General features: G+C 38.8%; 1 protein-coding gene across 1 annotated transcript; it reads right to left on the reverse strand.

Moving 5' to 3' along the window:
* Window positions 1–393: 393 nt before the first annotated feature.
* Window positions 394–19,327, reverse strand: LOC130247892 (rho GTPase-activating protein 20-like). The gene is made up of 4 exons (XM_056481381.1): window positions 19,322–19,327; window positions 18,702–18,787; window positions 13,168–13,338; window positions 394–556 (listed from the first exon to the last, which is right to left on the reverse strand). Exons 1-4 carry the CDS (start codon window positions 19,325–19,327, stop codon window positions 394–396), a joined length of 426 nt encoding a protein of 141 aa, XP_056337356.1.
* Between the last annotated feature and the right edge of the window lie 2,516 nt (window positions 19,328–21,843).

The following is a 21,843-nucleotide window of genomic DNA, read 5'->3' on the forward strand; positions in this document are numbered from 1 at the left end:
AGTTATGTTGTCTTTGTAATGTCCAGTTTTACAAAGACATGTCAAGCATTGACACCTTTGCATTTAAAATTTCATTTAACATTGCCAGTGTTGGGTTGCGGCTGCAAGGGCATCCGCTGTGCAAAACATATGCTGCAGTAGTTGATGGTTCATTCTGCTGTGGCAACTGATAAATAAGGGACTGAGCTGAAGGAAAATGATTGAAAGAATGCCATTTAACTTATTTTTTTTAATTAAAACATGCCTAAAATCACCTTTAAATTCACAACACGTCATGTCATGATTTTGTATGTTCATGACAGTCTTACGAAAGCCCCCTTCAAGTAAAGTGATAGCGTTTATTCTATGTTTTAGCTCTAAGCTCTAAAAAGTTATCAACAACAATAAAAAGGCTCACCGGAAAGCCACCAGGCACAGGCAGGCAGACCAGGCCAACACAATGGATGTCCTGAGATCAACATCTGTATCTTCATCCTCCTCCTCGTCATTTTCAAAGCCGCACACCCACAGGTCCTTTAAATCAACCCTGTGTTTCAGTCTGTAGCTTGCATTTGACCTGAAACAGAAATCTAGGTTAAATACCAACTTGTTATGCTTTACGATATGGCTAATGTGTAGGAACAGCCTAACGATCAAATGCAGATAAATAAACTTGGGTGAAGGAAGGTGTCAAGCTTGCAATTCCAAAGTTGAGTTTTGTAAAGTAAAATGTCAAAGTATACAGCTGATACTGTTGGTTTGGTTATTCTGCATCTCATACCTTCTGTTAAAACAATGATAATTAATAATGTCAGTTGCAACGGAGTCCCGGGGACGTTTCTGGAGACCGCGAAATACGTCCCGGGAGGTAACAACATCTGTATTTTTGCAGTTTTTGTTTTCTCGAATCCGCGAGAGGCCGCTGTGCGCACTTTTCCCCACGCCGTTCTCGCGTAAACCCGCTAGAGGCCGCTGTCGAACGACCTTCCGCCTGTCTGCCTGGATGACAGGATGATTGACCGTGCGACCGGCCAATCGGCTGACCCACCCTCCTCCGTTCCTAAACCCAACCAACGACGATTCACAAAAGCCGTCCAGAAAAAGAAAAGCCCTCGTCTGATTTTTACCACGTTTTCGGATTTTGACCACATTCTCACCCTGTGACGAACTTGTTCGCTTCATTTTTTGGATTTTGTTTTTGTTTTCTTACCTGATTTCCGGAACCGCTCTTCCCCGAACTCGAACCCGGGCGTCGTCGTGGTCAGCCCCTCTCGGCGTCACACCGCCCCGCAGCGTTCGCTTAAAAAAATGAAATGCAGCCGTACGTACCCCCGGCTACGTATTTCGCGGTCTCCAGAAAAGTCCCCGGGACTACGTTCTCAGAATGAGCCTGGGTTGCAACAATGTGATTATGAAATAAATGCGAATAAAAACCTTTCATTTCACCTTTACATTTCAAAATGCAAATACAATGTCATTTTAAATGGTGACAATAGAAGACATGTTAAATCATGAAAACTTGACATAGCCAAATGCATCATAACCTGTCTTTGTTTTGATAACTATACCCAGTCATAAACAAAAAGACAAAATCATTTTAAAAAAACTCTAAATTGGGGTTTAAATGAATATTTCTTAACTTTCTGAATGTTATTTATGTGTAGTAATATTGAATGGGGAATTGGGGGGACTTTTAGGCTCATATTTAGTCACCACAAACAAAAGCACCTCTGTGTCAGATCTGTTGTGTCAAATGATTTAGCAGAAGTTTTAAAGATAAGCAGAAGTTTCAGTGTAATTTAAGAGACAGTTTATTTGCCTACAGCACAAACTCCATGCATTTTTCTGCACTTTTTATTAGCAGCATACACTGCCTGACAAAAGTGTTGTTGTCGATTCTAATTGTAAGAGCAACGAATAATAACTTGACTTCTAGTTGATCATTTGGAAAAGTGGCAGAAGGTAGATTTTTCAGATGAATCATGTGTTGAACTGCGTCTCAATCATCACAAATACTGCAGAAGACCTGTTGGAACCAGCATGGAGCCAAGACTCCCACAGAAATCAGTCGAGTTTGGTGAAGGAAACAAGAAGGGTGAAGAGTGTACGAGAGATCTGCAGAGTAGATGGCAACATCAGAAGCCTATCAAGACATTCGTGCTACCCATTACATTATAAATCACAGGAGAAGGCAAATTCTTCAGTAGGATAGCGCTCCTTCCCATACTTCAGCCTCCACGTCAAAGTTCCTGAAAGCAAAGAAGGTCAAGGTGCTCCAGGATTGGCCAGCCCAGTCACCAGATATGAACATTATTGAGCATGTCTGGGGTAAGATGAAGGAGGAGGCATTGAAGATGAATCCAAAGAATCTTGATGAACTCTGGGAGTCCTGCAAGAACGCTTTCTTTGTCATTCCAGATGACTTTATTAATAAGTTATTTGAGTCATTGCAGAGATGTATGGATGCAGTCCTCCAAGCTCATGGGAGTCAAACACAATATTAATTCTTCTTCCACTGTAGCATGACTTTATATTCTATACTGAACATTATTTCTGTTAAGTGACAAGACTTTTGTCTAAGCAAAGTCAGACCTTTCATTTCGGTAAAATAACCGCAATCTAGAGGCCTTTGCTTTTCATATAAGGCACTTCTGATTTCAGATGATCAACTAGAAGTCAAGTTATTATTTGTTGTTCCTTAAACTTGGATAATCAACAAGACTATTTTCAGGTAGTGTAATTGACTGTGATAAATTCCATTGTTTTTAATATTGATTATTGGCCAAGACATACTCTAATACAAAGCCTACACACATATGAATAAATACTGTGGCTTGAATGAAAGTCTATTAAGAAATCTAAACTTCTATGTTTTAGAATGCTTACACCAAAAATTCTTTTTTGGTGTAAATTCTTTAAGATTTAGGGGCCATTCACACAGATTTTCCATTCCAATGCACTACTTTGTCATAGTTTCTCTTTGTAAACACATGCTTAATGGATGTGCGTCACCATTATGTTTGTGTCTTGTGCAGAGATGTATAAAGTACTAGAGACCCAGACTTAAGTAAAAGTACAAGTACTCTATCAAAAAGTGACTTGAGTAGAAGTAAAAGTGCTCTTTAAGCACCATACTTAACTGGAAGTACTAAAGTATTTAACATTTTTTTGTACTTAAGTATTGCAAGTAGTTTATTTCAAAATTTACTACTCAAGTACTGAAAGTAAAAGTACAAGTATTGTGTAATGTAGTTATTAAAGAAAGCAGTCAAAAGACATCATATTGTTTTGTTTATTTTAAATCTCTTTTTTGGGGGCACGTCATTAAGCAGAACGAAAAGAAACATTACTTACAATACTGTTTTTCTCTCACGCTTGAACCACAGATCTGACAGATTATAACAGCTTTAACACACACCTTTCAAAGTTGTGTGTCACAAAAACACAAAAACAGTCCATAATCCACTCAAAACGCTATTGAAACCCATTTTCGGAGCACAAATTACTGGTTGTAAACGCTGTAAACGAACGTTCTAATTCACTTGATTTTGATTTTATTGTAAAAAAAGAAAACGTGTATATTACTGTGTTAAATGAAAATCTGAAATATTTTATGGCTTATGGCTATGATTTAGTATTCAAAAATGTTTCATTTTGATTATGTTTTAATTAAATTGGTCTTAAACTTCATATTTTCATAGTATATTTATTCATTCTGGTACTTTTACTATAAACCAACATCTCAACCATTTGGTAGAGGCTGATATTTTAGAAATTATGGGATGTGTTGGGGGAAAATGTATTGATTGTGTTAACAAGCGACATTAGGAGTTAAGAAATGCAATAAAAAAAAAAATTCTATTGTTTTTTTTCTTGGTGTGACAGTTAAATGGTTACTTGTAATAAAATTGTGTCCTTTAATACAGCAGTAATATATATGAACTGTACCCTTAATTTGACCCGCTCAAAGAAAACACTCTTTCTGAATGTATCAAACAAAACTCATGCACAGAAGACAGCATGAGCATTTATAGCAAATAAACTAATGTAAATATTCTCCTGCCTGCTTTTTAAACGCTGACAGGCGAGGTCTTACACCCCTTTGATTGGTTATTATCTTCACCTTCTCAACAGAAAGGGCTTCTATCGGCTTTAGAAATGAAAGCGTTGTTCACTGATGGCGGGAAGGACAGCCGCGGTTACAGTCTATGTATGTATAATACGCGGTTATCACAGGTAATCTATAAAGTTACCTCACAAACAGGCCAGCGGGTCAAATGTCCAAAGTGAGAGAGGCAGAGATGGAGTCTCACAACATTTCTCTGTAGTAGTGAAATAGCGGCTCGTGTGCTGTGCCGCCTTCACTCGCCCTCGCGCCTCCGTCCTTCACCATAGTATTGCGACACCGCACATAGGAGATAAATGACGTCAGTACGTGATAACCCGTTATGATCTATTACTGAACCGATATCGACCATTTTGACACCTCTAGTAACGAGTAACGATGCAGCTCATAAAAAATCTATCGGAGTAAAAGTATTAAACTCATCGAAAATATGTACTTAAGTAAAAGTGGAAGTAGGAGAAAAAAACAATACTCCAGTAAAGTACAGATACTGCCTTTTAGTACTTAAGTACAGTAGTGAAGTAGTTCTACTTCGTTACTATACATCTCTGGTCTTGTGTGTTTTGCAGCACCGTGCAGATGAGTGTTCTGTTTTTAAGATGTCATGTCAAGTAAAACGGATTTCAACTTTTACATTCAGCACTGCACATCAATGTCAATTCCAAAGCAGTGGACCAATCAGAAGAAGCAGGGGTGGACTGGCCACCTGGCTGACTGGGCAGTTTCCCGCTGGGCCAACGTACTTTTTGGGCCAGGCTTCTTATGATCTGATCAGCCCATAAAACACTTAGCAGACTGTCGTTTTTTTCTGCCTAATTAATTGACGATGCTGTGATCTGTGACGCTCTAAAAGTAAGATGTTTATTTTTCGGACAGACCGGCCCATGTGACATAATCTGTAGACCATTGGTTCTTTTCTTTATTGACTTTGGGATGACCCAATCACAAACTTCCGTTTTGGGCTCTGTGTAAGCGTGCAACGTCAGTGTGTATTTGTCAAAATAGTCGAGAGTCAGGCCTGTTTCTCACCCAACGCGCGCGTATGGAGAGCAGAAGCAGCGAGCAGACATTTGCCTTTTGCATCTGCAGAGCACAGCGAATCGGCAACTGTTGCACAGATCAAAATATTCAACCCAGGCTCATTCTGAGAACGTAGTCCCGGGGACATTTCTGGAGACTGCGAAATACGTAGCCGGAGGTACGTACGGCTGCATTTTATTTTTTTAAGTGAACGCTGCGGGGCGGTGTGACGCCGTTCCTTTCGGCGCTTGCCGGCCGGCCGCTCGCCTCCGTGTGGAGGGCTTTCCCGCTGCAACCAGTTTGTCCGGTTAGCTCTTCGTGTACTTTGGCGGACTCGAGGCGCAGAGAGGGGCTGACCACGACGATGACAACCGGGTTCGAGTCTGGGGAAGAGCGGTTCCAGAAATCAGGTAAGAGAACAAAAACAAAATCCAAAAAAATGAAGCGAACAAGTTCATCACAGTGTGAGAATGTGGTCAAAATCTGAAAACGTGGTAAAAATCAGACGAGGGCTTTTCTTTTTCTGGACGGCTTTTGTGAATCGTCGTTGGTTGAGTTTAGGGACAGAGGAGGGTGGGTCAGCCGATTGGCCAGTCGCACGGTCAATCATTCTGTCATCCAGGCAGATGACAGGCAGGAAGGTCGTTCGACAGCGGCCTCTAGCGGCCTTTACACGAGAACGGCGCAGGAAAAAGCGCGCACAGCGGCCTCTCGCGGATTCGCAAAAACAAAAACTGCAAAAATACGTACCTCCCGGGACGTTTTTCGCGGTCTCCAGAAATGTCCACGGGACTACGTTCTCAGAATGAGCCTGGGTTGAATATATTCCTGTCTTTTTTATCTAGTTACCTATCTGTCTATATAAATATACTTTTTTTTTTACTTTTCATCTGCACCAAGGCTCATGGCAACTTCCTCCTATGCTGTTTCTTTAACATGCAACTCTTTATTTTACACATTATATATATATATATATCATAATGTATGCTTCTCAAGCTCTATAAGGAGTGTCATTCATGTCTTTTAAGAAGCACTCTGTCATAGGACAATCGCCTGTGATATCATGACATTTTGTTTTTGATCGTCAGCATGACGTAGGCCTAAATAGTTACAATAATATCTATACAATATGGTTATATTGATATTTATACATGACCAATTAGTTTGCAACTTAAGCAAAACTAATACTATTTTTTTTTTACGTTTAGTTTTGTAGTTCGGGCCCAAACAAATATTTTTTGCATTTTTTAATTGTTTAAATTCATTTGATTGACTATGTACAATCTTTAAGCTGTGTTTGATGTTTCATTGTTGAGTTAAACATTTTTAAGGGTCTCTGACACATTGCTTTAATTATTTATCTTTATTTTGTTAATCAACGTTAACTGTGTGCATAAGCAGGCAGTTTTGTTATGTTCATTATTTAATATAGGCTCCCTCAAAACACACAGGCACACACAAGATAGACTTCTAGTGTGGATTTTAGATAGTGGATAGACAAATTTTTTTTTGTTTTTAATTTGTCAACTCTCATTATTTTCTATATATGTCTTTTGTGCTTTTATAGAATGGGAGTTGGTAAACATTTTCAAGGGCGTGCACGGATGGGTAGCATTTGGATGGAATGTAGTGGGCTGCTCTGTCCCAAAATGCAAGGGCCAGTTTTTTTAGCTGTAACCCGGGGATTGTGACACTGACAACAGAGTTAGGATCCAAATGCAGGTTTATTGAGGCAGTCAGGCAAGCAATGTTTAACACGTGCAAACAGGTGCATGAAGGCAATCCAGAATCGTAGTCACAATAACAGGCAGGAGGTCACAAGGCTGGCAGCAGGCAGGGATAAACAGAATAACAAGGCGAGGGTAAATACACGGCAAAACAAGACGAAGGAAACGCATTGTAATGTCATAGGATGTAAACAAGACTCGGCGATGGGAGTGAGTGTGTGTGTTGCTCAAGTAGTGTGTGTAATCAGTCTTTGACAATCCTCCGGTGGTGCGTGTGTAATCAGTCCGAATGAGGAAGCATGTGTGTGTGAGCGGAGTGCATGTATGAAAATGTACTCCAATAATGGCGGATTTGTAGTCCATAAGCGGTTGAGTGAATTCCAGCGATCTAAGGAATTACGATCGCTGGTGATCGTGACACCAGCCTTGGGAAGAAGGAGTGGCAAGCGTTGCAAGCTGCTGTTTGCAGTAGCATGTTGCTAATACAACTTTTTTATTTGATGGCAAAATGGTGGATAAAAAAAATCATTCAGCTTTTAAAGGGGGACCTGTTATGCAAAAATCACTTTTATAAGGGGATTAAACACAGTTGTGTGGCAACAGTCTGTGAAAATAACCAGCTTCTAATAGTAAAGAATCAATTAATTCTATTTTTTATAATCACAATTGATAAAAACAATCTGCAGAAACGCTTTGATTGACATTCTCTGTTTGTATGCGTCATCAGAGGGGGAAAGCCCCGCCCATTAGTGACAGTCTCTCCCTCATTAGCATAGGACGTGAGTTTTGTTTTTGAATCTTCTGACACATAGGAATTTGTAGCTCTGCCCTCTTTTGAAAAGAGCACAATCTCATTTGAATTTAAAGCGACAGTCACCAAAATGGTATGGAATAAAATCACTGTCATAAATATTTCGTGCGTAAATAAAATTCACGCATCCGTAATTGTAAAATTGTAAAGGAAAACGAAGCGTACTCGTAATTTTACGAGGGTACAATTTCAAAATCTGCGATTAGAACAGACACAGATACGACATTTTCTTTGTCTGTTTGTATATGACTGATAATTTTACGATGGGTGTACTTTACAAACACGAATTACAGATGTCATATTATAGTTAAGTGATTCACTGAGAGACTTTGCGCTCGCTGCCTGTAACGTTAACTGACATTATGCTAGCTCTCTATCCTCGGCCCGTTCTTAATTTTGATTCTGTAAAATGTCCAAGAAACACAGCGAAAATGGATCTCATTAAGTCTCAACCTTTATTACAGCTCATGACGGACATTTCTCAAAGAGGGAATAACAGAAATCTTACCTGAGACGGTGTGTGTGAGCTCGAACGTCCGGCAGGCGCGCCGTTGTGATCGATGACTCTCGCTTGTTTATTAATGCCTGTGACAGCGGTGACGTAATTTTGGCAGTGAAGTGTCACTGTTTGATTCGTACTCGTAATCAGGACTTCGTGTCCGTGGTGAAACTGTAATTCGTGTTTGTAAAGTACACCCATCGTAAAATTATCAGTCATATACAAACAGACAAAGAAAATGTCGTATCTGTGTCTGTTCTAATCGCAGATTTTGAAATTGTACCCTCGTAAAATTACGAGTACGCTTCGTTTTCCTTTATGATTTTACAATTACGGATGCGTGAATTTTATTTACGCAAGAAATATTTATGACAGTGATTTTATTCCATAAATGATGCTATTAGGATCAAAGCCTAAAAGGGGCAGTTTCAAAAAGTTATAAAACATTATTTGTGTGGTATTTTGAGCTGAAATTTCATACACACTCTCTAGTGACATCAGAGACTTATTTTACATCTTGTAAAAATGGGCATAAGGTCTCCTTTAAACGATAATGCATTTTTTTTTTTGCATTTTAAAAGATGACAATACTAATTTTATACAGTTTTATCATGTGAAACAGTGAAAATGCAATGTCACATCAACAACTCATATGCTGATAAGGCTCATTCTGAAAACATACCTTTATATACATTTCTGGAGAGTGGTAAATACGTCCCAGGAGCTAGGTTATTTTGCAGTTTTGTTTTCGCGAATCCACCAGAGGCTGCTGTGTATGCTTTTTCAGATCTCGATGGCGAATGCCATTTGTGTCTGCTGTTTTTACGTAAATCCACCGGAGGCCGCTGTCGACTGACTAGCTGGCTCACTGAATGACTGACTGACTTACCGATTGACTGACCCACCCTCATCCTTTCCTAAACCCAACCAATAGTGTTTTCAAAAGCACTGATTGACCCAACCACCCACTTCCCTAAACCCAACTGACAGCGTTTTCAAAAGCAATGCAGAAAAAGAAAAGCCTTCACCTGATCTGATTTTTACCACGTTTTCAGATTTTACCATATTCTCGCCCTGTTATTTACTTGTTTACTTTATTTTTTGGCTTCTGTTTTTGTCTTACCCGCTTTCTGGAACTGTTCTTCGCGGACTCAAACCTCTTCACCGTGGCCAACTCCTCTGTGTCTCAAGTCCACCGATGTACATGGCAAGCTAACTGGACAAACTGGTAACAGCGTGAAAGCCGTCCAAATGGAGGTGAGCAGTCAGCTGGTAAGCACTAAAAGGAACAGCATCATTCCGGCCCATAGCGTATGTTTCAAAAACAAAATGCAATCATATGTTCTTCTGGCTACATAATTCGTGATCTCCAGAAACGTATATAGGGCTACGTTTTGAGAATGAGCCTGTGTTGATTTTGATGCTGGCTTATATAAGTTCTTGCTGGTCATGAGTTGGTTTAGAATGATATTCGCTGGTTCTTTGCTGTTCATGTTCTAGTGCTGACCAGTTAATACTGATATAGTTAATAGTGTTTGTGAAAATACTATAATTTATTTTTTAAAATTATAATAATTTCGCTATACTATAATACAAGAAGAAAAAAATCTAAAATGGTGTTTTCCCCCAACAGGACCTTTAACCCTGATGTGATGACCATCACCATTGATCAAATCATATAGTCCAGCAGTCATTAATTACTTATACTTTGCTGCACAATATGCATATGCCGTATAACATCTGCCGAAAAGTCAATATGTCAACCAACAGCATTTATTGTAGATGCTATTCAGGGAGAAAATATGCTACAAAAAGGAAGTAGCTTAATTCTGCTATTACTGTGACTTATTTATGTCTTTTGGATAAATGGATGCTGTTTATAAGCCTCATGAAAACTATAAACCAAAGCCCCTCAGCCATGTGTGCATTGTGTCTCTTGCTGAAGCTACAATTGAAGACGTTTATGTGTTGTTTTGCGCCTCAGCACCTCTGATAGATTTCAAGCAAAGGGTATTGCATAAGTGTCACCCTGGGTCCTGCGTTATATAACAGCAACAGTTTTCCTCAGATTAAAGGAGCTTCTAGTGTTTATGTTGGTCACTCTTTTTGACCATTAAAACTCGCTGGAGTATTTGATTTGTCACTTCGCCGACTGCAGCTGAGATTATTGACTTTCTGAGATCTTAAATGGGAGTTTACATGGGTGATGGCTGAGTGGTAGAACCATCCGAGCGTGCCGTCCACTCTCTATCACATCAAGAACAAACAGCGGGTCAATGGAGAAATAAGCAGTCAATACAAAAACAGCTATGTGTGCGGGAGGGATATAATCAAACCATCTCAGATTAAACTGCAGATAATTATCGCTAAGTTTACAAAAGACAACTATGTGCTTGCTGGTGGCTTGTGTGGTGATACAAATGGTAAAATATATCTTATATCTTTATAACAATAATACAAATGATATAAATGATGATTTTCTAGTTCCTAGGCACATTCTGAAAATGTAGCACTATATACATATCTAGAGATCACGAATTATGTAGCCAGAAGTATGTATGGCTGCATTTCGTCTTTAAAACTAACACTATGGGGCGGTGTGATGCCATTCCTTTTCACGCTTACCAGCTGACCGCTTACTTCCATATGGACGGCTTTTCTGCTGTTACCAGTTTGGTCTGAAAATGTGGTAAAAATCAGGCAAGGGCTTTTCTTTTTTTTAATTGTTTTTGAAAACACTGTCGGTTGGGTTTAGGGAAGGCGGAGGGTGGGTCAGTCAGTCAGTCAGTCAGTCAGTCGACAGTGGATTTACGTCAGAACAGCAGTTGCAAATGGCACTCACGAGAGAAATCTGAGATCCGAAAAAGCGTACACGTCGTCCTCTGGTGGATTCGCGAAAACAAAAACCGCAAAAAACATAGCTTCTGGCATGTGTATTGATGTACATTTTAATTCATTCATTCATTTTCTTTTTGCTCAGTCCCTTTATTAATCTGGGGTCCCACAGCAGAATGAACATATGTTTTACGCAGCGGATGCCCTTCCAGCCACAACCCATCACTAGGAAACACACACATACTCATTTACTATGGTCAATTTTTGCATACCCAATTCACCTGTACCGCATGTCTTTGGACTTGTGGGGGAAACTGGAGCACCCAGAGGAAACCCACTCAAACACGAGGAGAACATGCAAACTCCACACAGAATCACCAACTGACCCAGCCAAGGCTCGAACCAGTGACCTTCTTGCTGTGAGGTGAACGTGCTACCCACTGCGCCACTGCATATATATGTAAATACCCTCAAATTAAAGCTTGAATTTCATTTCAAATCTACTGCGTTGGTGTATAGGGCCAAAAATGTTAGAATTGTGTCAATGTCCAAATATTTATGGACCTAAATATGTATATTAGTATATATATATTAGCCCCCCCTTTGAATTTTTCATTCTTTTTTAAAAATATTTCCCAAATGATGTTTAACAGAGCAAGGAAATTTTCACAGTATGTCTGATAATTTTTTTTCTTCTGGAGAAAGTCTTATTTGTTGTATTTCATATAGAATAAAAGCAGTTTTTTATTTTTTTAAATCCATTTTAAGATCAAAATTATTAGCCCCTTTAAGCTAACTTTTGTTGATAGTCTACAGAACAAACCATCGTTATACAATAACTTGCCTAATTACCCTAACCTGCCTAGTTAACCAAATTAACCTAGTTAAGCCTTTAAATGTCACTTTAAGCTGTAGAAATGTCTTGAAAAATATCTCGTAAAATATTATTTACTGTCATCATGGCAAAGATAAAAATAAATCAGTTATTAGAAATGAGTTATTAAAACTATTATGTTTAGAAATGTGTTGACGAAATCTTCTCTCCGTTAAACAGAAATTGGGGAAAAAAATAAACAGGGGGCTAATAATTCTGACTATATATATATATATATATATATATATATATATATATATATATATATATATATATATATATATACACACACACACACACACACACACAAAATAAGTGCATCAATAATTATTTACACATTAGGTCAGGACAATTCATATATATATATACTGTATATATATATATATATATATATATATATATATATATATATATATATATATATATATATATATATATATATATATATATATATATAGTGTCATAGTGTCAGCCAAATTGGTAATTTTAGCCTCACGGTGTCTCTGGGGGAATCCCCTTCACAAATCTGTTTGCTGGGTGATTCCCATTTCATAGAAATAAAAGCAACTCCATGTATAGGATTTAGTGTGTGACACAAATTGGCTGAGGTGGATGATTGATGTGTGTATATAAATGTTCATGCGCATGTGTCTGAATTTGTGGTGTACATGTTAAAGTGTGTTTGTATGCATCTAGGTTGGTGTGTTTAAGTGTGTCTGTGCATGTAGGTTTGTGTGTGTGGTTGTGTGTTTGAGTGTGTGTGCATTTGGTGTGTGTGTGTGTGTGTGTGTGTGTGTACCTTGTATTCCTTATTTTGTGGGGACTAGACCAAATGTACCCACAAGTATACCAAATCCACTACATCCCTACTGAAAAAAACAGCTTAAACCAGCCTGAGCCGGTTGGCTGGTTTTAGCTAGTTGACCAGCCTGGTTTTAGGGGTTTTGGCCACTTTCAGGCTGGAGGGGCCAAAACCCCTCTAAAACCAGCCTGGTTGACCAGCTAAAAAGAGCCAACCAGCCTGGGCTGGTTTAAGCTGTTTTTTTCAGTAGGGATTTTAAACATGTGGGGACATTTTTGGTCAGTCTTATCCTCAAATGTAGTAGAAGGAGTAGAATATAGGAGTAGAGTTGGTGTAGAATATACAGTCTATGTATAAAAATCATTACTTCTATGGAAGTCTCCATAAAGATAGCTGTACAAGTGTGTGTGTGTGTGCATGTTTGTGTCTCTGTGTGAGTATGTGTGTGTGTGTGTGTGTGCACATATTTGTGTGAGTGAATCTCCAGTTCTCACTTGAGTTTGGCGATGACCAGTGCGTCGCTGATTAGGAACAGGTGTCTTTCTCTGGTCTTCAGGCCTTCAGTCAGCTGAGCACATTCATCCAGGATCAGCTCTGAGTCCTCATTGGTCAGTCCCAGCACAAACGGACACTGCTCCACCGCCACCTGACACTGAGCTTCTTCCCTGAACACCACACAATTTCACACTATAAACCACCAACTCAACACATATGACCACACATAACGTGTCCAAAACAACGTGTACAACTGGGAAAACCCAGTAGTGGGTGGTTGATTTAGGTGAGAGGTGCTTTGTAAGATATCACTGAACAATATTGTGAGATAAATATCTGAATAAAAGAAAATTAACTAATTGTGAGAGCCACACAGTTTCTGGAGTCACAAATATACTTATATTACTATAGTAAAAATGGGACACGATGTCAAAATTAGCTGATATTTGGCAGCTCAATCATGGACGGTAAATGGTCATGCTGAATTTGTAGGTATAGCCTGGAGAGCAAGTGCTGTCAGAACTTCTAGAAAATCGCTTTATTACTTTCATCCTGGCTCTCCCCTATACCCAAAAATATGTTACTGACGTATATAAACATTATTGTATTCCTTATGTTATTAATTTGTTTGTATTTTAAAAAAATTATACAGTGAACTAAAAGCCAGCGGAAGTGAAAAAGCTGCAACAGTGAGTCTATAGGCCCTATCATACACCCGGCGCAATAAGGTGCAGGACCTGTTTGCCCCGATGTGTTGCTATTTTCAGACCAACGCAACCTTAATTTTCTCGTTTTCCACCACGTTGTTTAAATAGCAAATGCATTTGCGCCACTTTGTGGACTCATGGGTGTTCTGGTCTAGAAAGGAGGTGTGTTAAGGCATTGTTGGCACGTTGCTATTTTGAGGAACTAAAATATGCAATAGATGTGCAATATACCAGCTGAAAGCAGGTGTAAAGTCCAGCGCAGAGAGTGCTAGTTGTGCGCCTCGCTTAAACATTGCTTAAAACACACAGGACGTACAGCAATTCACAATGTCTTTACAAATGAATTACAAAATAATTAAAGGATTAAAATATTTTACAAATTATTATTTTCTACATAAATATAAAAACCACTCTCTCAATGTCTTCTTCACCTCGGGGGGCTTTTTCAGTTTATTCATGACAATTTGCTTTTGTATAATGTTATTATTATTAGTAGTAGTGTTTATTAAATGCATATTTATATTTGTTTTTATAAAAACAAGCTTAGATTTGTCCACCTGTCGGGTTTTGGACCATATGGAGCATAGCATGTGTGTTTGGATATAACTCAGCTTTTTGACCAGACTTGGTTATTATTGTTCATTTATTCTGTTGCTGGAATTTAGTACTGAATTTAGAAATAGTTTTGAAACATATCTTTGCGCTTAACAAGTGAAATTTATTATGTAGGCTAAAGGATGTCTGTGCGTACAACACGTTTCCTTATCCACAAAAGAGAGAAAGTGAAAGTGAAAGCAAAGGCCGATTGGAGGAGGCTCATTCTTTAAACAGATGGTCAGTTTAACTGTTTTCTCGTTAGTGAATTCCACTTACAAAGTCCGCCATGTAAATAGGAAATGAGGTCATGACTCTTAAAGGGAATGGGAAATGAGATGCTGATTGATTTATTCTCAAAACACACCCATAACTCATTGATAAGCTCAACCCTGTTACACCATGCGCCAGGGCGCAGAACGGTCCTTAAAATAGCAAAAGTGGATTCGGACACGCACTTAATGCTTTTGAGCCCTGCGCTGTAGACTTTGCGCCTAGATCATTAAAATAGAACCCTAAAAATACTGATTCTGGTTTGCATCAGAGAGACACTGTAAATCGCAGTTAATTACTTCACTAAAAGCCGTTGCCTTAAATTCAACAACTTTACTTTAAAAATGATAGTATTTTATTGCTATTTTCTAAACTATAGTGAATAAATTTGATGTTGTGAGAAATATTGTGGGTATCTGAATTTTTGTATGTAGGTTTTTGATGTGATTGTTGCGTTTTTCTGTCACACTTGATAAAAATTACAATAATTAATACTGTCAACAAAGTACATGTCAGTACATAGTTGTAAAGTACATGTATTTGTCTTCAATGGACCTCTTGTTATACTTTTTTTTTTTTGAGCCAAACCTCAAAACTGTCCTGTGGTGTGACTTTCGCAAGCATAGTTCAATAAATCACAACTCTTATAAATCATACAAATTGTAAAATCATTATTAAATACCTCAGGTCTAATATTACAAGCGGCTATTTTAGTAAATGGTCAGTTTTGGAAAAAAAAATTATCCATACATTTCTAAAAACATATGAACTTAATGCATTTTGTCACTGAAAACCATGTGCTCTGGGGTGTGACACTAAATGCTAATTATAAATCAGCAATTTCACTGAAAACTTTAATTAGTAGAAAAACCCCATTCAAGATCATGTGATTGAAGCCCATGAGGTGCATATGGTAAGATTTTGTCTCAGAATTTTTTTTCACATATTTATCTTTTTTGGAACTGCTTTAAAAGTATGTTTTGTTGTCTTTTGGTGTGACGCCACTATTTATTGAAAATATCTAACAAGTCCAACAAGTCATGGAGAAAATTTATATACAGTGCATCTTGAAAGTATTCATACTTAAATTCTTTTCAGTACCTTGCAAGCTCTATCAGGTTGGATGGGAAGTGATGGTGTACAGCCATTTTCAGATCTCTCCAGAGATGTTTAAATGGGATTTAGGTCTGGGTTCTGGCTGAGCCACTCAAGGACATTTACCGAGTTGTTGTGAAGCCACTCCACTGATATTTTGGCAGTGTGCTTTGGGTCATTGTCCTCCTGGAAGATGAACCGTCGCCCCAGTCTGAGGTCAAAAGCACTCTGAAGCAGGTTTTCATTGGAAACTTGTACAGAGGATGTCTCTGTACATTGCTGCATTCATCTTTCCCTCTATCCTGACTAGTCTTCCAGTTCCTGCTGCTAAAAAACATCCCCACAGCATGATGCTGCCACCACCATGCTTCACTGTAGGGATGGTTCTAGCCTGGTGATGAGCGGTGCCTGGATTTCTCCTAACGTAACACCTGGCATTCACTCCAAAGAGTTCAATTTTAATCTTATCAGACCAGAGAATTTTGTTTCTTATGGTCTGAGAGTCCTTCAGATGCCTTTTGGCAAATTCCAGGTGAGGAGTGGCTTCCGTCTGACCCCTCTACCATACAGGCCTGATTGGTGGATTGTTGCACAGAAGGTTGTCCTTCTGTAAGGTTCTCCTCTCTCCACAGAAGAACGCTGGAGCTCAGACAGAGTGAACCATCGGGTTATAGATCACCTCCCCATCTAAGGCCCTTCTCCCCCGATCACTCAGCTTAGATGGCCAGCCAGATCTAAGAAAAGTCTTGGTGGTTCCAAACATCTTCCACTTACAGATGATGGAGGCCAGTGTTCCCATTGGAACTTTCAGAGCGGCAGACATTTTTCTGTAACCTTCCCCAGCCTTGTGCCTCGAGACAATCCTGTCTCGGAGTTCTACAGACAATTCCTTTGTCTTCGTACCTTGTTTGTGCTTTGACATGCACAGTCAACCCTGGGATCTTATATAGACAGGTGTATGCTTTCTTAAATCATGTCCAATCATCTGAATTTACCACAGGTGAACTCCAAATAAGCTGCTAAAACATCTCAAGAATGATCTGTTAAAACAGAATGTACCTGAGCTCAATTTAGAGCTTCATGGCAAAGGCTGTGAATACTTATGGACATGTGATTTTTCAAGTTTTTTATTTTTAATAAATTTGCAACAATTTAAAAAAATCTTTTTTCACATTTTCTTTATGGGGTATTGTGTGTAGAATTTTGAGTAAATACATGAATTTAATCCACTTTGCAATAAAGCTGTAACATAATAACGTAAAAATGTGGAAAAAGTGAAGCGCTATGAATATTTTCCGCATGCACTGTATATACACTAACTGACAAAAGTATTGTCGCCTTTTAGGAACAACAAATAATAACTTGCCTTCTAGTTGATCATTTGGTATCAGAAGTGGCTTTTCAAAGTAAAGGCCCCTAGATTACGTTTATTTTACTAAAATAAAATAAGATCATGCCTTAATTGTTTATTATTTAATTAGGACAGTAAGGTCTGACTTTGCTTAGACAAAAGTCTTGTCATTTAACAGAAATAATGTCCTGTATAGAATATAAAGTCATGCTGCAGTGGGAAAAGAGTTAATATTGTGTAAGACTTCCATGAGTTTGGAGGACTGCATCAATACATCTCTGCAATGACTCAAATAACTTATTAATAAAGTCATCTGGAATGGCAAAGAAAGTGTTCTTGCAGGGCTTTAAGAGTTCATCAAGATTCTTTGTATTCTCCTCCTTTATCTTACCCCAGACATCCTCAATAATGTTCATGTCTGGTGACTGGGCTGCCAATCCTGGAGCACCTTGACCTTCTCAGCTTTCAGGAACTTTGATGTGGAGGCTGAAGTATGAGAAGGAGCGCTATCCTACTGAAGAATTTGGCCTGTCCTGTGGGTTATAATGTAATGGGCAGCACACATGTCTTGATACATCAGGCTGTCAACACATACAGACCCCTACAGTCTCTGATATGTTACCACTTACAGAAAAACTACACACAGCAGACATTTAGTCCTTAATTGGGTTCAAAACAACAACCCTTCTTCGCGTGTCACTCTCGCGTTTGTCAGTTTCTGACAGGATCGGGTTTCAAAAGCATGTCAATAATCATGCGCACATTATTATCATGAGCTCAAGAAGTTTGTATGATACTAATGACAGATCTCTGTAAACCAATAGCGTTCAGCTGCGCATCTAGCTCCGCCTTTTGGTGCTCTTTCTCGTGTTTTGGTACCCTTTAGAAAGGGTGCCGAAAAAACGGCATAAAAACGTACTGTTCCATACCACTCAGTAGAAACGGGCCCTTTGTGATGATTGGGATGCAATTCAACAGATGAAAATCTACCTTCTGCCACTTTTCCAAATGATCAACTAAGTCAAGTTATTATTTGTTGCTCTTACAACTGGGATCAACGACAACACTTTTGTCAGGTAGTGAATATTTAACTCATAATTTCATATAAAATAAATAGTGTGTGAATGAATGTGTGAAGAAGTGTGTGAATGTGAGGTGTTAGTACAGGGTTGTGGCCGGAAGGGCATCCGCTGCGTAAAACTTATACTGGAATAATTGACGGTTCATTCTGCTGTGGTGACCCCTGATAAATAAGGGTTTAAGTCGAAAGAAAATGAATGAATGAATGAATTTTATTATAAATTATTTACTCTGTAAATCACTCCGTTGACCCAACACCCCTTAACCCAACCTGTCCCCAAACTAACCTGTATCTCACCTCAAAAACAGCAAGTGTTTTTCTATATACCTACAAACAACTGATTTATTCTATGTAACATTCATCTTCTATTATACTACTATTTTTTATTATATTTTACAGCATATTTTAGCTAAAATATAGCCTCATTCTTACCTTATTGGGCTCCAAGACATTCCCAAAGCCTTTCCCAGCACTAGGTTTGGTGCCGAGCGTCTCCTCTGAGCCAGACCTCGCAGGTGCTGCACAAAACAAACACTGATTAATCCAGAACAGATCATATTTATGTCATTTCTACAGAGCCAGGGTTTCAATATTTCAGGTCCCCAAAATATGATGCACACATGTAAGCCAAAATCCACATGCGATCCAAGTTTTTAAGATCTGTGCTGAGTAACTTCCGAACGTAGATTCAGATACTGCATAGTCACAAAACATTTCACCTTACTACTAAGAAATACCTTCCTAAATGCAGTGGTGGATGACCTTCTAGCTGCAACACAGTACTTGGAAACACCCATACACACTCATTCATATGAAGCTATATTTGTGAGAGACATTCAGGAGAGTGAGTAATATATTATCAAATAAAGGGCACCTATTTTACCCCTTTTTCAAGATTTAAGATAACTCTTTTGTGTCTCCAGAATGTGTCTGCAAAGTTTCAGCTCAAAACACCCATCAGATTGTATGTTATACCATTCTGAATATTGGAATTTTCTGCTGTGTAGCTGATTTTGTGGCTTGTGCTTTTAAGTTCTCTCTGCCCACCATACCCACATGCCTGTCAGAGTGTGCCTCCATCTCCAGCTGCGTCAGATAAACAGCACAGTGACAGACATGAAGGAAGCAGATAGCATGTAACGTTTGAGACATGCTACAGTAAGAACTTTGCCAATGATCATTTGATGTATTTGTTGTGAAATTAATTCAAGCCTTTCTGCAATGATGAGTCACATACAATGTCGTTGCAAGGTTTACGCACACACACAGACACACACACAGCGGACACACACACAAAGCGTGCATGTTAAACTTTGCACTGTTTTTGCATGGCAAATGTGACAGGATACATGTTAATATTCACTGCTGTACGCTGTATTTGCTACTGACATGCGGCTGTAGTGATAAAGACGGTAAAATCACTGTAACTCATTAACATGCACTGTTTTAAAACGTTTTAAATTTGTAAAATTCATTCTTGATCATATTTGATGATAATTGATGATCACAGAGAGCTGAACAGATCTTTTAATCCCAGTTTCTCTGTGCACGTCATGTCTTGTTTATATGATTATACGTGTTACTACAGAGATATGTTGATACGAGGCTGGCAATCATTTTGGTGGGCGGGGAAAACAAACTCCTATGTCAAGTTGCGGTCAGCCTCAAAATGGAAGGGATTTGGATCCTATTTTAACGTGAGGAAATTAAAAAAAGGGACTTGTTGTGTTTATATCAATCCAATGACTGTGGACACACTATACTTGCACACAGTTCTGGCCAAACAGCTTACAAAAGATGATTTTCATCATAGGTGCCCTTTAAGGGACCATCAAGAATGTATGTAAACACTCAGAAGAGGTGCATCTATGGAGAAGATATCTCTGCTGTGAAAATAATTCTTACATTGCAGTGGACAGGGCCAAGAATAACATGAAACCTCTCAGACCTCTCACTAAAGCATATGCCCTCGAATGGTCAGAAGTTAAAATGAGAACATCTAGAGGTGGGATGAAAATCTGTATAAAGAGGGCACAGAAGAGAGACTCTTCAAGATTGTCCAAGGGAGACTTCAGGTTGTCGTGAAGGGCTGCTTTCAGACATCTTGGCTTTATTTTTATTCCTGAAAGACCCCAGTGACAGACGAGTCTTCACATTGATCCCGTGGGCCAGCCCGAACACCCCCCAGTGACCTACTCACACCTGCTGTTCTCCACGATGGATGTCCAGCGTTCTCCAGCATCCAGCGCCTAGCTTGCAGCTCTGCACAAGATGTTAGGCCTGATGAAAGCTAGTCGTGCCCAACTGAGCCTGGTTTTCTCTGGGTTTTTCCCTTCACTTTCATCAATTGGTGAAGTTTTGTTTCTCGCCACTATCGCCACTGGCTTGCTTGGTTTGCGATTTGTGGAGCTGTGCGTCGATGAATTTACTCTTTAGTGTTTGGACTTTCACAAGTGAAAATTAATCGACACTGAACTAAACCGAACTCCTGAAAACTGGACTGACACAGTTTCAATTTACTAGAACATCTATGCTAAACTGCTTTGACGCAATCTACTTTGTAAAAAATTACAGGATTAAAGATGAATTGCATTGAATTGAATTACTTTATTATGTTGAAATAAAGTCTCGTCTTCTTCACGTCTGATTGTGGTTAATTGATGGAAAGGCCTGGAACTGACACATGTTGTTGCAAAAGTACTTGATTTTAAAAGTACTTGCTTATGAATGTTTATTTTGCAAGATAGTTGAATTAGCAAAACTTGTCATAGGCTGTGTCCGAAATTACCTACAACTCATGTAGGTACTACATTTGAATTTGTCATGGACAGGGCCTAATGCACTCTTTACACATTTCACAATTATCATGTGAACAACCACTAATTTGCCTCTGATTTCAGATTGTATGTGATTTCCACAAAGCTCTCCGAAAATCGGAACAAAGATGATACAGTGTTTACCCGGCATATAACCACAGTAATACATTTCACTTCTCATTTCACTGTTCTTCCTCCAAGAGCTGCTAGATTTTTATGTAGTTAGTTTGTTTATTAACTGCTGCCACATACGGCTGTTTGTTTAGTTAATTTTGCTATTGTCTCCCTCTGCCACGGCTGTGTTTTGGACGGAAGTGTTTCATGCTGTGGCCATTGTGCGCTTACGCTCTGAAACTTGATGTCCTGGCATTCAGCCCTGATCTGTTCCAATGAAGCCGTGGGTCATTACGGGTTATTGCTTCACTTCAGTAGCACTGCTTGTTTGGACATTTTCTTTTGTTTATGCTTTGGCCAAAACTTGCGAAAAAGTCTAGAATGCTTATGTGGTTTAGAAACGATTGTCGCTCAGAAATCCCCTAGTACATTTCACAAATGATAACCAAGAAACTGAAGTTACTTTACACATTAACTTTAAGGGAAAATTCGAAAATCGAAAAAGCTGTATTTTGTATTATTTTCATTTAGATTGCTGTTTATAGCAGTGTTTCTCAACCACGTTCCTGGAGTTCCACTAGCACTGCATGTCTTGGATGTCTCCTTTGTCTGTCACACTCATTACAGGTCTTTCAGTCTCTGCT

The sequence above is a fragment of the Danio aesculapii genome, chromosome 20, assembly GCF_903798145.1.
Source record: "Danio aesculapii chromosome 20, fDanAes4.1, whole genome shotgun sequence".
In the NCBI taxonomy this organism is placed as follows: domain Eukaryota; kingdom Metazoa; phylum Chordata; class Actinopteri; order Cypriniformes; family Danionidae; genus Danio; species Danio aesculapii.

What these genes read in the sequence shown, in the direction of transcription:
- LOC130247892 (XM_056481381.1), bottom strand. An exon ending in ATGTCTTGGAGCCCAATAAG is followed by an intron (nt 13,339 to 18,701) that starts GTAAGAATGAGG and finishes TGTGGTGTTCAG; the next exon opens with GGAAGAAGCTCAGTGTCAGG. An exon ending in CTGGTCATCGCCAAACTCAA is followed by an intron (nt 557 to 13,167) that starts GTGAGAACTGGA and finishes TTTCTGTTTCAG; the next exon opens with GTCAAATGCAAGCTACAGAC.